Here is a 15,076-nt window from a genome sequence, read left to right on the forward strand (position 1 = left end):
GGTTTTTTAAACTCATGTTTTCATGGTACCAAGTTATGAATTATTCAAATAGACAGGTAGGTACTAGACGATTAGATTGACAGAAGAAATGTTTCGTAATATTAGCGAGTGATCCCTGTAGTGTTGTGACATGTTTGTATGATTTGAAATCAAGAACCATGCGATACCAAGTATTTGGTACTAATTTTTTTTCAAACGTATTTTAAGCTGAAACTTTGTGTAGAGATTCTATTCAACCTGTATTCATCAAGGCTTCTTGATGTATATGGGTATTTTGTTACACGTTGTATAAACAAACTCAATTGTTATAAACTTACCAATAAAGGAAGATTTGGCACGACCACGCGATCGAAGTGCGCGCCATTGCTCTTATCGGCCAGAAACTGGAAGTGATTCCTCTCTTGGAAACTCAGCTTATCACCATTAAACTGTATGTTCACCCTCTCCAACTGTTGTCTGAAACAAAACAAATAATATTATGTAAACAGCTCATGTAGTGTAGATGTCCAATCAACAAGGATGTAGCGAGGTTGACTGTCCAGGCGACACACGTACTTAGGTATCGTCATGAGCTAATGTTCACATGTAAACAGCAGCTCATGTAGTGTAGATGTCCAGTCAACAAGGATGTAGCGAGGTTGACTGTCCAGGCGACACACGTACTAAGGTATCGTCATGAGCTAATGTTCACATGTAAACAGCAGCTGATGTAGTGTAGATGTCCAGTCAACAAGGATGTAGCGAGGTTGACTGTCCAGGCGACACACGTACTTAGGTATCGTCATGAGCTAATGTTCACATATAAACAGCAGTTCATGTAGTGTAGATGTCCAGTCAACAAGGATGTAGCGAGGTTAACTGTCCAGGCGACACACGTACTTAGGTATCGTCATGAGCTAATGTTCACATGTAAACAGCAGCTCATGTAGTGTAGATGTCCAGTCAACAAGGATGTAGCGAGGTTGACTGTCCAGGCGATACACTTAAATACTTAGGTATCTAAGTAGTCTTAAACTAAAAAGATAAAATAAAAATACTGCGTATAAAAAACTGACTACAAAAAACCAAAACTAAATCAAAAAGTTAAAACTAAATAGCATAAAACAGCTGATAGGTAAGTTACCATTAGTTCATATCATAATAATATAAATAACTGAATGTTCACGAAATTGTAAACAGCTTACGTATTAGGTTTTAATTATTAATCATTTTGGATGATGATTTTGGATGGAGCGAATTCTTATAACTTTTGAATGGTAAATGTTAAAATGTATCTAGTTCCTTGATAGAATCTAGAAATTAGGGGAATCTAGACGCCCACTCAATGACCTCAAGGAAGACGGCGGCACAGTGGTCACGTGTCGTCGTGCACAACATTGCACAGAGAGGTATGAGGATGACATATAGGTCTCCATAGGGAAGTGCCATAACAGGCGTTGCACCACGGGGGCTCCGGGGTTGGTCTACTAAGAGGGCCCGGCGCCTCCTTTAGGTGCAGATGGTGGCCACCGGGGAGGTTTTAGTGCGGTAAAAATCCCACACTCACTCACTAGTTTTTTCCCCAAAAAGCTAGGCACCTTTTGAAGGTTTCAACAAAAAAAAAGGTCCTTCATAGAATACTAGTTGAAAATCAATCTATTGTCATATTTTGTCTGTTCTGTAAGCAAACTATACACAGTGTAACAAAAAGGGGGTATACATATCAAATGCACGGTTTCTAGATAACATAAGAAACTATACGGGAAGGGTCATGTTTTCATGGTACCAAGTTATGAATTTTTAAAATAAATAAAATTCCAGAAACCGAACATCAAAATTAGGTAGATTGTTCGTTGTTCGTGAGGATCGATCCGTTTACAGAATAAATGTTCTGTAATATTAGCGAGTGACCCCTGTAGTGTTGTGATACGTTTGTATGATTTATAAAATCAAGAACTATGCGACACCAAGTATTTGGTGAAACTTTGTGTAGAGATTCTATTCAAACTGTATTCATCTGTGCTTCTTGATGTATATGGGTATTTTGTTACACGTTGTATACTCCAGATAAATCTGGGATAACCTGTAATTGGCCTGACTGTACTGTTAATATTAATTGGTGTTATTTTAGTGTGTCGCTGTTGGTTGTCTAATAAAAATAAATAAAGATAATATTAGTTAAAAAATATCATCAGTTACAATAAAGTTTAAAAATAAAAAATATCAGTTAGTATTTACAATAGTAATTTTATGCTTTTCAGTTTAAACGTTTTGTTTTAGATTTTAGTTTTTTGAAGTCGGTTTTTTTCAACAAGTGTTTATTGTAAGAATTACACTCACAGAAGAATATTTTATATGTATACCTACAGGGTGTAAACGGAACGCTCCCGAAAAACGCTACATTTAGTTTTGTTTTTAAACCTTTAATCATTTTAGTTTTCATGTTATTCATGCAACATCAGCCTTAAGCAGTTGATTACAACTATCACTGTGTGAATCTAATTGGAAAAGAGTAACCTATGGAGTTTCTTGCTCGTTCTTCTCCAAAGGAATTTACACTTTGAAACGAGCAAATAGCTTCACTAGAGGACTGACCGACAGACAGACGTTATTAATATTATTATATTTGCTTTGACGTTCAAAAGTGCCTTCCTGGTCTAATTGAAATAAATAATTTTGACTTTGACTTTGACTACATAGTATAAAACAAGCCCGCTAGGTAGTCCGCAGCTTCGGATCAGGCATCAGCCCTACTGGGCCTCATCTGTGGTGGACCAACGCGAAGCTGGGGCGGGTCGCTAGTTAAAAATGAAACTCTTTATCTACCATCATATGTTTGCGGCGTTTGGGAGCCGTTTACAATTCTACATCCTGGTCTGAAGGTTTCAATTCTGTAAGTAGTTTATTTTAAACTTATTCATGAAGTAGTTTTATTTGGTAACCAGTTTCAAAAGGGTATCCAGTTTATAAATCTAGTTTTTACTAGTTTGGTTCTTGTGGTACATAGTACATACCTATGTTATGTTAATTTGCATTACGGTTGCTATCTGGGCACTATTCATAGACTAAGTTTGTTATTCTCATGCGGAAGATTGTATCACCTGATATGATACGGTAGTTTCCTACTACCTAGTCAAATTCAATACTTTTATCGAAATGTCAAAAACGTTACTTTTCTACGTAATGCCGCTATACAATGTACACCCACTTTTCACCGTTTGTGTTATAAGTCCCGTGTAATAGGGGGTGAGCCTATTGCCATAGACTGGATACAATTCCAGACTCCGTGCTACTACTGAGAAATTTTAGAAAAACCGAAAATAACCTAGCAATACTTTGCCCGATCCGGGGTACAATGGGGTTGACGTATCCATATGGGGGTATTTCTTCAAAAAACTTTAACTTTTATTTAACAAATCATTATTCTCTCGCGTTATTAAGCATCGTGGTAGCTTATTATCATCCTTATTTTTATTGGATTGAGGGTTGAATTTATTGAAACAAAATTTTGTGTTTCAATCAACATAATTTGTTAACTTTTGGTTGAGGATAATGACGCCGTTAACGTTTTGTGATTTTTATTGAAGAAGTCAAAAATGGATAAAATCCCCATAAAAATAATAAATAGAAAAAAAAACTACTTTTTCTTTTATTTATTTATTTTATTAGCTGCTGTTTATGGTATACTAGTAACGGTATGTCAATATTCTGTATTTTTTTATATTTTATAAACCGGTAAACGAGCAGGCGATCACCTGATGGTAAGCAATCGCCGCCGCGGACAGATACCAGAAACACCAGAGGCGTTACTAGTGTGTTGCCGGCCTTTTGGGGCTTAGGAATTAGAGGATTGTTGGGGAATCGGGGATTAGGAAGATTGGGAATTGAACACACAACGAAACACAACGCAGGCGTTGTTTCACGTCGGTTTTCTGTGAGGCCGTGGTATCACTTCAGTCGATCCGGCCCATTCGTGCCGAAACATGGCTCTCACTCACATGTTTTATTTTCTCATATTAAATTTTATCATAGGTAATACCTATGATAAAATTTACACTGGGTTTTTACTTAAACAATTAGCAACCATAGAATATTCATTTTAAAATTGTGAAATCATACCATAATGTCTCATGACTTGACATGAGATGACCAAACAGCATTTAAACAGTCTAATGAAACGCACGCAAGTCGATTAACGGCGCATTCCAATAACCTACCGATCGGTAGATTTGCCTACCAGCGGTTGAATTTTGACATAAGCTCCATACAAAATGTGTCAAAATTCTACCGCTGGTAGGTTATTGGAATGCGCCGTAGCTACGGACTACCTAGCGGGTTTACCGTGGCTTCGATCGATTTTTTCGAAAATCAAATCCTAACCATTAAAAAAATCACCCGTTACATGATTTTTCTTTCTTTCTTTCTCTCAAATACCCAGCTAGAATTGAACGAACCACCAGTTGACATATGAGGTGTAAAAATAGAGTAAAAAATATATCTAGCTTTATTTTTATCCTTGAATTGATTATTTAGATTAATACCTTATATGCATATTGAGTTGATATTCAGTTTAATGCGCAACTAATAACTATGGTAAACATATTATTTTAATTATTGACAGCTATAACTTGAATAAACTAGTTTTTATTTAGATAATATAATAATATATACGTTTTGTGAATAAATTATGTATATTGTATTAAATAATAGTTCTCTAGAACTTGTTGTAGTAACTTTAAATCTGAATGCATTAAGTGTGGGAGAGCCATACTTCGGCGCTGCTGGGCCGGCTCGCAGAAAACCGATGTGAAAAAACGTTTGCGTTGTATTTCGTTGTGTGAGTGAGGTTACCGGAGGCCCAATTGGTAATTTGCAATCTTTCCAATCCCCGATTCCCAATAACTCTTAAATTCCAAACCCCAAAAGGCCGGCAACGCACTTGTTACGCTTCTGGTGTTTCGGGTGTCCATGGGCGGCGGCGATTGCGTGCCATTAAGTGATACGTCTGCTCGTTTAGCGGCTTATAACATAAAAAAAAAACTGTTTAAATGTATGTCAAAATTACGTCTAGGATCAAAAAGCCGATAAATTGAAGTTTTATCACATAGAGGTTCGAAAAAAAAAGTAACCACAAGACATTTAGAACCTAATTTTTTTAGCTCTTTTTTATGGTATAAGCCAGTAAACTAGCAGACGGATCACTTGATGGTAAGCAATCGCCGCCGCCCATGGATACCCGAAACACCAGTGGCATTACAAGTGCGTTGTCGGCCTTTTGGGGGTTTGATATTTAAGGGTTGTTGGGGAATCGGGTTTGGGAAGATTGGGAACGGGAAGAATTGGGTGTCTAGAATAACTCACTCACACAACGCAAGCGTCGTTTCACGTCGATTTTCTGTAAGGCCGTGTTATCACTCCGGTCAAGTCAGCCCATTCGTGCCGAATTCTGGCTCTCCCACACTTAGAATTAACAACAAAACTACCGAAAACTTGGCTATATGTACACTTCTGCTTACCCCCTTAGCCCGAAAAGCTGACGTTACATCAGACAAAACATAAAATTAATACGATATCTATCGTTTTATGGGTGTATTTCGGGTGTTATCACTGGTGTAATAAAACATAAGTGGGGTAATCACCATAAATGGGGTAAACAATGGTGCAGACTATTGTATTGGACTATGGGAGGTTACAGAATTGCTGTATTGATGTTCCCCACCCATATTATGGACGAAAAGTCTACTGACATGACATCACGTCTCTCATTCCTATAAGGCAGGGATGGATTTAACAGGAGATCGCCCCCGGCAAGCAATTAATTTTTACCCGACTGCACCAGAAGGAGGGTTATGTTTTTCGAGAGTATGTACGTACGTATAATTGTTTGGCACGCTTTGCAGCCTAAACGGCTTGATGGATTTCAGCTTGAGAGGTTTCGTTAGAGTCGTATTTACTGTGAAGTGTACTGAATATATCAAAATAACAAAATGGCGGATTTTTGGCGCCGAATTCGGAATATTGCTCACTCTCTAGTCTGAACGACTTGATGATAAAACTAAAAGAAAATGAAAAAATAAAATTTGGCCGCTATCTCGCCTGGTGGTAAGTGATGATGCTGCCTACGATGGAGCACGTCTGCCCATAAGCAACCTATTCACTCGGGCTTTGAAGACACCCAGGTTATACCCATCAGGAAACACAGACTCCGGCAAGGAATTCCACTCCCTAGCAGTTTGGAAAGTCACCGCGTTGTGTGTCGCGGAATGCTGCTCATGAATATGAGCCTCTAAAACGGCTTGAAACTAGTCGAGTTCCTCGTCAAACAATTACGTAAGTAAGCCGATAACATAATAATCAATTTAGTATGTCTCACGAAAGTTATTATTTAAACCCCTCTTACGTAGAGGAGGTACATAGTCCAGCAGTGGACTTTTCCTTTTCCCCACACAAGTAAATAACTGTAAAGTACTTAGTAATGATTAATCTCATTAATTAATATCATTAATACTATAATTAACTATTTATTTATTGACAAAGTTACAACGTCTGACGTCACTAGACATGTTGACGTAACATATAATCTAACATCACGTCACGTCTTACTTTTTTTATGTTAAGTAATACTGACTGCCTCGTTGGTCGAGTGGTCACAAGTGCGATTGCTGGACAAGGGGTCTCGGTTTCGATTCCCGGGCCGGGCAAAGTATTATTGGGCCTTTTTTCGAAAATTTCTCAGTAGTAGCACGGAGTCTGAAAATGTGTCCAGTATATGGCAATAGGATCACCCCCTATTACATGGGAGTTATAACACAAATGGTGAAAAGTGGGTGTACCTAAATTGTATAGCGGCATTACGTGCCGTAATGTGCACCTCTGCCTACTCCTTCGGGGATAAAAGGCGTGGCGTTGTTGTGATACTGACGTAACGTAAAACGGGGTGAATAGAAACAAATCAGGGGTGAATAGGAACAACATTTTGTTGCGTTTTCACGTAATTTAGAACTGTTTACACCATTTTAATATTTTTTATTAGTAACATTCATTATTAAAACCAAAAATGCTCTATTAAAACCAAAAACATGAAAACAAACTAATAATCCTAATAAAAAAAAATCGGGTATTGGGAAGGGGGGTAATTGGATCTCCGGTAACACTCACACAACGCAAGCGTTGTTTCACATCGGTTTTCTGTGAGGCCGTAGTATCAATCCGGTCGAGCCGGCCCAGCAGTGCCGAAGCATGGCTCTCCCAAACTTAAATCGATCGATTTGTTCGTCGATCGTCATCTGTTACTTGACAAGCGTCGCCACATGTATGTGCTTTTTTTCTTAATGGGACAAGCCGGCCACAACCTCCCATACCGCTGCAACTCCTGTGCACCAGGATCTACAGTAGATACAACCATGAAAACACCGGAACACTGAAGTCCGGCGCGTCCCAGGGACATGAGTATGAAGCTAATTGGTCGTTATAACAAAATACTTGATCCGATTGCTCATTCTTGGCTTTTCCGGAGATAAGCAGTTATGTACAAGCAAGTAAACAATATCTATGTACCTATATATATGTGTGAGCACGTCATTAGACTTTGTCCGATAATACATTACATACATACATACATTTTAACTTATTTATGAATGAACGCACGCACTTGCAAATCTAATTATTAAGCATTAATTAGTACATAATAATTATATTTATATATATAATTCTTCTGTAAGTGTGTATGTCACTGAACTTCTCTTAAACGACTGGACCGATTTTGATGAAATTTTTTGTGTGTGTTCAAGGGGATCTGAGAATGGTTTAGATTCACAATTTTGTCCGCTGGACAATGTTTTTTAATTAATTTTTAATTTATTAGTAGTTGTTGATTTTGGAATGTTTTACATTGGATCCGACAAATTTTCAAATTAAAGACGTGTAGACAGGACAACGTCTGTCGGGTCCGCTAGTACTATATGAAACGTCACGCCTTTTATCCTCGAAGGCAGGCAGAGGCGTATATTACGGGTACGTAATACCGCTTACTTACGGCTATACAATGTACACCCACTTTTCACCATATGTGTTATAAGTCTCATGTAATAGGGGGTGAGCCTATTGCCATATACGGGGCACAATTTCAGAATCCGTGCTACTATTGACAAATTTTCCACATACCGAAAAAAGCCTAACAATTGTTTGCCTGATCCGGGAATCAAGAGAGGAACCCGAGACCCCTAGTCATACTTGCGACCATTCGACCAATGAAGCAGGCAATCATAATATACTAATTAATAGTCGATTATAATATACTGTTTTTTTTAAGGGGGAAAATCCTAATGGTATATGTATTAATTGTTTTTAAGGTTTAAGCCGGTAAAATATATTTTATTACCAGTAATTCCAGATATATATTATACTAGCTGTTTCCGCGCGGTTTTCTTTTCGAAAGTCTCATTTACAACTACTCAACCAACGAGACATACATTCTTTTTAATTCATTAAAGTCACAGATTAAATATAACATGATCACGCGTCGACAGTCTGCGCAGGAGTTCTGCCCGACCGATAACTCGTTGTACAGATAACAATTGTTATATTTTTATATACCAGGGCGGGTCAATAAGTCCGTGACTTTTTTTATTTCTTGTTATTTAATTAAAAGGACAACATTGCTCCTGTCTACAAGCATCTATCAGTTGACTTCTGGCAAAATTTGAAGAAGCTTCGGCTTTAGGTTTGTTTTTGAGAGCCATTGATTGAGCAGACTACCGCGTAATTTAAAGAAAATGGAAAGAAGTGATTTTCGTGTGTTCATTAAGCATTATTTTTTGAGAAAAAAACCATCACGCAAACCAAGGCTAAGCTTGATAAATATTACGGGGACTCTGGACCATCAATTTAAATGGTAAAAATATGGTTCACAGTATTTCGTTGTGGCCTAAGGAGCACGGAAGATGCTGAACGTTCTGGACGCCCAATTGACGTCTCTACACCCGAAATCATTGAAAAAATCCACAATATGGTGTTGGCCGATCGGAGATTGAAAGTGAGAGAGATTGTGGAAGCCATAGGCATCTCATATGGCTCAGTGGTTACAATTTTAAATGATCACTTGGCTATGAGAAAGCATTCCGCAAGATGGGTGCCGCGATTGCTCACAATCGACTACAAACGCAAACGTGTGACAACTTCGCAAGCGTGTTTGGCGTTGTTCAACCGTAATATGGACGAGTTTTTGCATCGTTTCATAACCGTGGACGAAACATGGATCCACTACAACACACCACCACCCAAAACAGTGGGTTTCTCGGGGTGAATCGGCCCCATAGAAGGCCAAGGTGGGTTTGTCAGCCAATAAAGTCATGGCGACCGTTTTTTGGGATGCACGCGGCATTATCCATGTTGTGGACTACCTTCAAAAGGGTAAAACAATAAATGGTGAATATTTTGAAAACATATTGGGTCAATTTAATGTGAGTTTAAAAAAAAACGACCGCATTTGACCAAGAAGAAAGTTCTTTTTCACAGGACAATGCAAGGGTGCACACTTGTGCAGTTTCATTGTCGAAAATTCAAGAATTGGGCTACGAATTGCTACCTCATCCACCCTATTCTCCGGATTTAGTCCCAAATGACTATTTCCTGTTCCCAAACTTAAAGAAGTGGCTTGGTGGAAAGAAATTTGAGTCCAAATATGAAATCATTTCACAAACTAATGCTCATTTTGATGACTTCGAGAAATCATATTTTTGGAAGGGATAAAAAAATAGCAGAATCTTTGGACAGAGTGTGTGGATCTTCAAGGAGAGTAGGTTGAAAAATAAAATTAAAAAATATCCGAAATCCTGTATTTTATTCAAAAAGTCACGGACTTATTGACCCGCCCTCGTATAACTTGCCCTATGAACTTAATAAATGAGTAAGTACATAACAAATGCAATTTATTAAATAAATAATGTAGATATTGATAAATAAATGAGAATTCGTAATTAATTTGTGTCGGGTTTGATTTTCGGGTCGTGTTGGAGATTTGGGGATGAAGAGTAACGACTCTTCATCCCCAAATCTCAACACGACCCCTAAGTCCTCCACGTAAAACGTTACGTGGAGGACTTAGGGGAGTTTGCAGTGACCTCATTCACATGGTGAAATTCAACTGTGTGGTTGTTTCACGTCGGTTTCTGTGAGACCATGGTATCACTCCGGTCGAGCCGGCCCATTCGTGCCGAAGCATGGCGAGCCCACAATATGGCCTAGATATAGCTGTAAACCAGAGCTATATTATCCCTAAGGCATACTAACCGTTGTGGTGGTCCGCTTCTCATGCATGAGGATGCGGGTTCTAAACCTACCAACGGCAAGTACCAATGTGACCTTTTCCGAGTTATATGTAGTTTTTAAGATTATTTAGACACCACTGACAAACGGTGAAGGAAAACATTGTGAAATTATAAGAAACCTGCTATTACATATAATATTTGCTTTGACGTTTAAAAGTACCTTCCCGGTCTACTTGAAATAAACAATTTTGACTTTGACTTTGAGATCCCTTGCCCGGTAGTTGAACTTGCGACCACTCAACCTACGAGGCAGAATGCTTCCCTTATATTCAAAACACACCTGCTCACCCCTCCAAGAAACAAAAAGCGTGATGTTAACTAACTAACTATTAGTAAACTACCACAATGTTGTAACTACCAACCTTGAACATCATATCGAGCGGAAATGATACCGCAATATCGTGGGTTCGATGCTTCGTTGGGACATAGTTCACAACACCATAAGTATCTATTCTGTACATAAGATGGCTTATTGATCACTAACTCTAGTCTTCTCGCGGGTGTATTAAAACGTGAATAAGGACTTTATTTTTTTTTAAGGGGGGAAAATAATCTAATGACTTCTTTCGCCGTCGTCGTGTCAGACTCTTACTGACTAAACACCACCCCGTTCCTACTCCTGCTTTTCGAGCCGGAGCCCCGGTAAACCCGCTAGGTAGTCCGCAGCTCCGGGTGAATAAGGACACATTAGGCAGAGATTAGGTAGCAATGCTCTTTGAAAGGCTTGATAATCTACCTGAAGCTTTTAAGGACATACAACGTGTAACAAAATACCCATATACATCAAGAAGCCCTGATGAATACAGGTTGAATAGAATCTCTACACAAAGCATCAGCTTAAAATTCGTTTAAAAAAAATTAGTACCAAATACTTGGTATCGCATAGTTCTTGATTTCAAATCATACAAACGTGTCACAACACTATAGGGATCACTCGCTAATATTATGAAACATTTTCTGTCAATCTGATCGCCTAGTATCTATCTATCTAATTTTGATTCGAGCGCCGGCGCGATTGGAACAATTCATAACTTAGTAGTACCATGAAAACATTAGTTTAAAAAACCCTTCTCGTATCGTTTTTTATGTTATCTAGAAACCGTGCAATTGATATGTATAGGTACCCACTTTTGGTTACACGTTGTATAACACGCACCGTTCAACCCAGCAATTAACTTGTCATTTAAAGGAGGATGCAAATCCTGGTCCCACCTTCCAATAGCTATGTGTGTTACATCATTGGATAGGTAATTTTGAGCTGAATAAAAGTTACTATGGCGCCAAGTTCCAAATCTTAGTCTGTTCAGAGTTATTCTTTATTAAACATGGTCGTTTTATTAGTAGCCAAGTAATAAAATTTTTGCGTTATAATTTTATTTGTGCTTTATACACGTCTTGAGCAAGTATTCAAGTATTTAGGTATTGCATCCATAATGTACACAGGTGTTGGAAAATACAGTATTTAGTCACAATTATGGACCCTGTCGGGCACAGCAAAATAGGAGAGAGGAAGGGCGTTGATGATTAATGCTCAAACCTTCTCCGTGTGCAGTTTATATTGATGTGTTGGTCCGAAGGCGTTATACTATTAATAATTGGCTACTTTCCTACTAGTCAAATACAATACTTTTTTCGAAACGTCAAAAACGATATTTTCTATGAACTTTGTATGAAATAGTGCATTATGACGTCATAAGTTTTTGACGTCAAATAGCAGACTTATTTCTAGAAATTTAGCTAGAAAAAATCGAAAATTAAATAGTTCATCAAATTTATGAATGAGATTGTGATTATTTTTTAATAATTTATTGTATTGAAAAGTTGTAATAATTTATTTTTGACCGAGGATAGTACCCAATTAGTTTTAATAATTAGTTACTTACGAGTAAACATAAGGTCCGACTTCTTCCACGTGCAGTTTCTCATCCAGCCCTTCCTTGACTCTCTCCCAATTCGTGTAATTGAAGATGTGTACCTTCATATGGGGCTGCACATCAGGCCGCTTCCAAATTTTGAACGCTAGAGAATTATTCCGAATCACCATGCTCTGTGAACAAAATAACGATATTTAGCTTAACCTTCCTTCCAATAGGGATGATGACGGGCTATGAAAATTAGAAATCTATTTAGTCCGTCTGTTACATAATGAAAAAATATTAGACACGTATTTTTTATTTTGTCATATAAGATAACAATACTTTAGATAAAACAAATCAAAGTTTAGGAGTGCGTATAAAACGTACCTAGAAGTGACGTTACGCGATATTTCTTCGAAAGTATTTGTTTCCGTAAGAAAATAAAAATACGTGTTTTAAAATAATCTACAAGACGGACACTAGGATAAAAAATATATATATTTTCGTTGAAATATTTAGTATATGTATCATGCTTCTGTGGACTATGAGTGATCTCCATACTGTATAATTGCCAAGTTTCATGATGATAAACAATTAGCAGTGTGAGTCATTCAGATTCTTAGATTTTATTACATAGTTCGTTTACAGGTCGATTTAATAAAAGCGTGTTAATGGTAAGCATCCACAGACCCGCATCATACGCATCGTACTTATCGGATGTATGGCGACACTCTGACAAGTGACAAGTGACAGATTCTGATGACAGAAGTCGCACATAGACTATCGACGAGCAAATCAACGGATAACGTCATAAATATCCTGCATCGCACATGTGAAGTTTACATGCGAATTAACATGGATAGAAAATCCCAACGATCAACAGTTGGGCAGAAAGCCCGCCAGGCACGATCACCTCGCCTGGTCGGAGGATCCTCCATTTCTTAGGGAACTTTACTCTCTGTTCCCTAAAGATGGATGGCATCAAACGGATTAATTTTTGGATTGCCGACGCGAGTATCAGCAATCAGATTGCCGATGTCATTTTCACTTGGATATTTGGCAACGACATTTCTTTTTTCTTGTTAAAAAAAAAAGCATCCTACACTAGGATTTTCTCCTGTGTCGTGGGTACGTTTACAAACATACAAGTTCACATATACATGACACCCATACCCGAAACAACAATTTGTGGATCACACAAAGAGTTGTTACGTGCGGGAATCGAACCGCTACACGTTGCACGGCAGCCGGTTGCCCAGCCACCAAGCCAACCGTGTATTCCGTAGGACATCATCAGTACGCATCACGTGTAGACATTGCTGATGATGCAGTCCGTATGATGCGGATCAGTAGACACAGTTGTATTTAATTGATAGAAAATGTACTTACTGAGAGTATGGCATCGTTGATTGTGTTTGTAAAACAGAAAAATATCGTCCCAATCATACTCAGAACGAACGTTGTAGAAATCAGGAGCAATACTGAAACAAACAGACATACAAAATTATATATTGCAAATATAGTTTAAGTGTGGGAGAGCCATGCTTCTGCACGAATGGGCCGGCTCGACCGGAGTGATACCACGGCCTCACAGAAAACCGACGTGGAATAACGCTTGCGTTGTGTGAGTGAGGTTACCGGAGGCCCAATTACCCCCTTTCCAATCTTTCCAATCCCTGATTCCCCAAAACCCTTAAATTCCTAACCCCCAAAAGGCTGGCAACGCACTTATAACGCCTATGCTGGCACATTACAATGAGGACAATTGGCATTGTCTGTAGAATGGAACTGCCTATACCTCTTGAAATATAGAGAGGGGCGTGGTTTGTAACTTCGTGCTCCCCCCACGCTCCCCGTAAAGTGTAAAGCATTATGTTAAAGGGAAATCCAGTTATGACATCTGTATTTGCTTCATGACTAATATTTAAACGCAAAATGATTTAGGAATCGCTCACAAACAGCAACCGATCTTATTTACCTACCTCTCACTACATGGCAATTGTCAGAGTTGATATCTTAGATTGTGCGGACTATAATTACTGAAGAGCTAAGTCCAGCTCCGAAGGTCAGTGTTCATGCTCATCTGAGCACAATATGTGGACGTCAGCAGATAGAAATTAATCGGTAATTATTAGTCTCTGGTATATTTTGTAATTACTTAGGAACGCATCCGTTTACGTATTGGGTAGCTATGTGCGTAGTGTATAGAGGCGATAGAATAAAATGAACGATGGCAGCGCATGCCGCGAAGGAAATGTAAACTGACTGCACGGTTGGTGCGGTGGCTGGGCAACTGGTTGCCGCGCAACGGGTAGCGGGTTCGATTCCCGCACGGAGCAACTCTTTCTGTGATCCACAAATTGTTGTTTCGGGTCTGGGTGTCATGTGTATGTGAACTTGTATGTTTGTAAACGTACCCACGACACAGGAGAAAATCCTAATGCAGGGCATATTAATAAAAAAAACTAAAAGGGGCATAGTAACTTGTCAATGTTGTCAAAATTCATTACAAGACCAGGGGGCCTACTCTAATTCAACGAACGAACGAAAAAACTTCGCAGATTGCATACTACGTACAATTCTATTTATTGCGAACTTTTGTGAACAAAAATGAACGAATGAAATAAAGATAAATAAATAGGTTTTGATATGAAATTAAAAGTAAATCAATAAAACCTACGGCCGAAGATTAAATGAAACTTCGGATTCGAGAACCGGAGTTACCCTACAGTATTGGAACAACTAGCCAAGAATATTATTATTTTTTTTTTTTAATTAAAACGTTGCCCCACATTAGAATTTTCTCCTGTGTCGTGGGTGCGTTTACAAACATACAAGTTCACATGCACATGACACCCAGACCCAAAACAACAACTTGTGGATCACACAAAGAGTTGCTCCGTGCGGGAATCG

General features: G+C 38.5%; 1 protein-coding gene across 1 annotated transcript in view; it reads right to left on the reverse strand.

Annotated features, from left to right (window-relative positions):
• The window catches only part of LOC118280286 (scavenger receptor class B member 1), a 45,839-nt gene that overhangs the window by 19,358 nt on the left and 11,405 nt on the right, over window positions 1-15,076 (reverse strand). Inside the window, exons 2-4 of the mRNA XM_035600253.2 lie at window positions 13,553-13,644; window positions 12,191-12,354; window positions 318-456 (exon numbers count right to left, since the gene is read on the reverse strand). Of these exons, the coding sequence (XP_035456146.1) occupies window positions 318-456; window positions 12,191-12,354; window positions 13,553-13,644 (395 nt within the window). The remainder of the gene's footprint in view (window positions 1-317; window positions 457-12,190; window positions 12,355-13,552; window positions 13,645-15,076) is intronic.

This window comes from Spodoptera frugiperda, chromosome 21, assembly GCF_023101765.2.
Source record: "Spodoptera frugiperda isolate SF20-4 chromosome 21, AGI-APGP_CSIRO_Sfru_2.0, whole genome shotgun sequence".
Taxonomy (NCBI): domain Eukaryota; kingdom Metazoa; phylum Arthropoda; class Insecta; order Lepidoptera; family Noctuidae; genus Spodoptera; species Spodoptera frugiperda.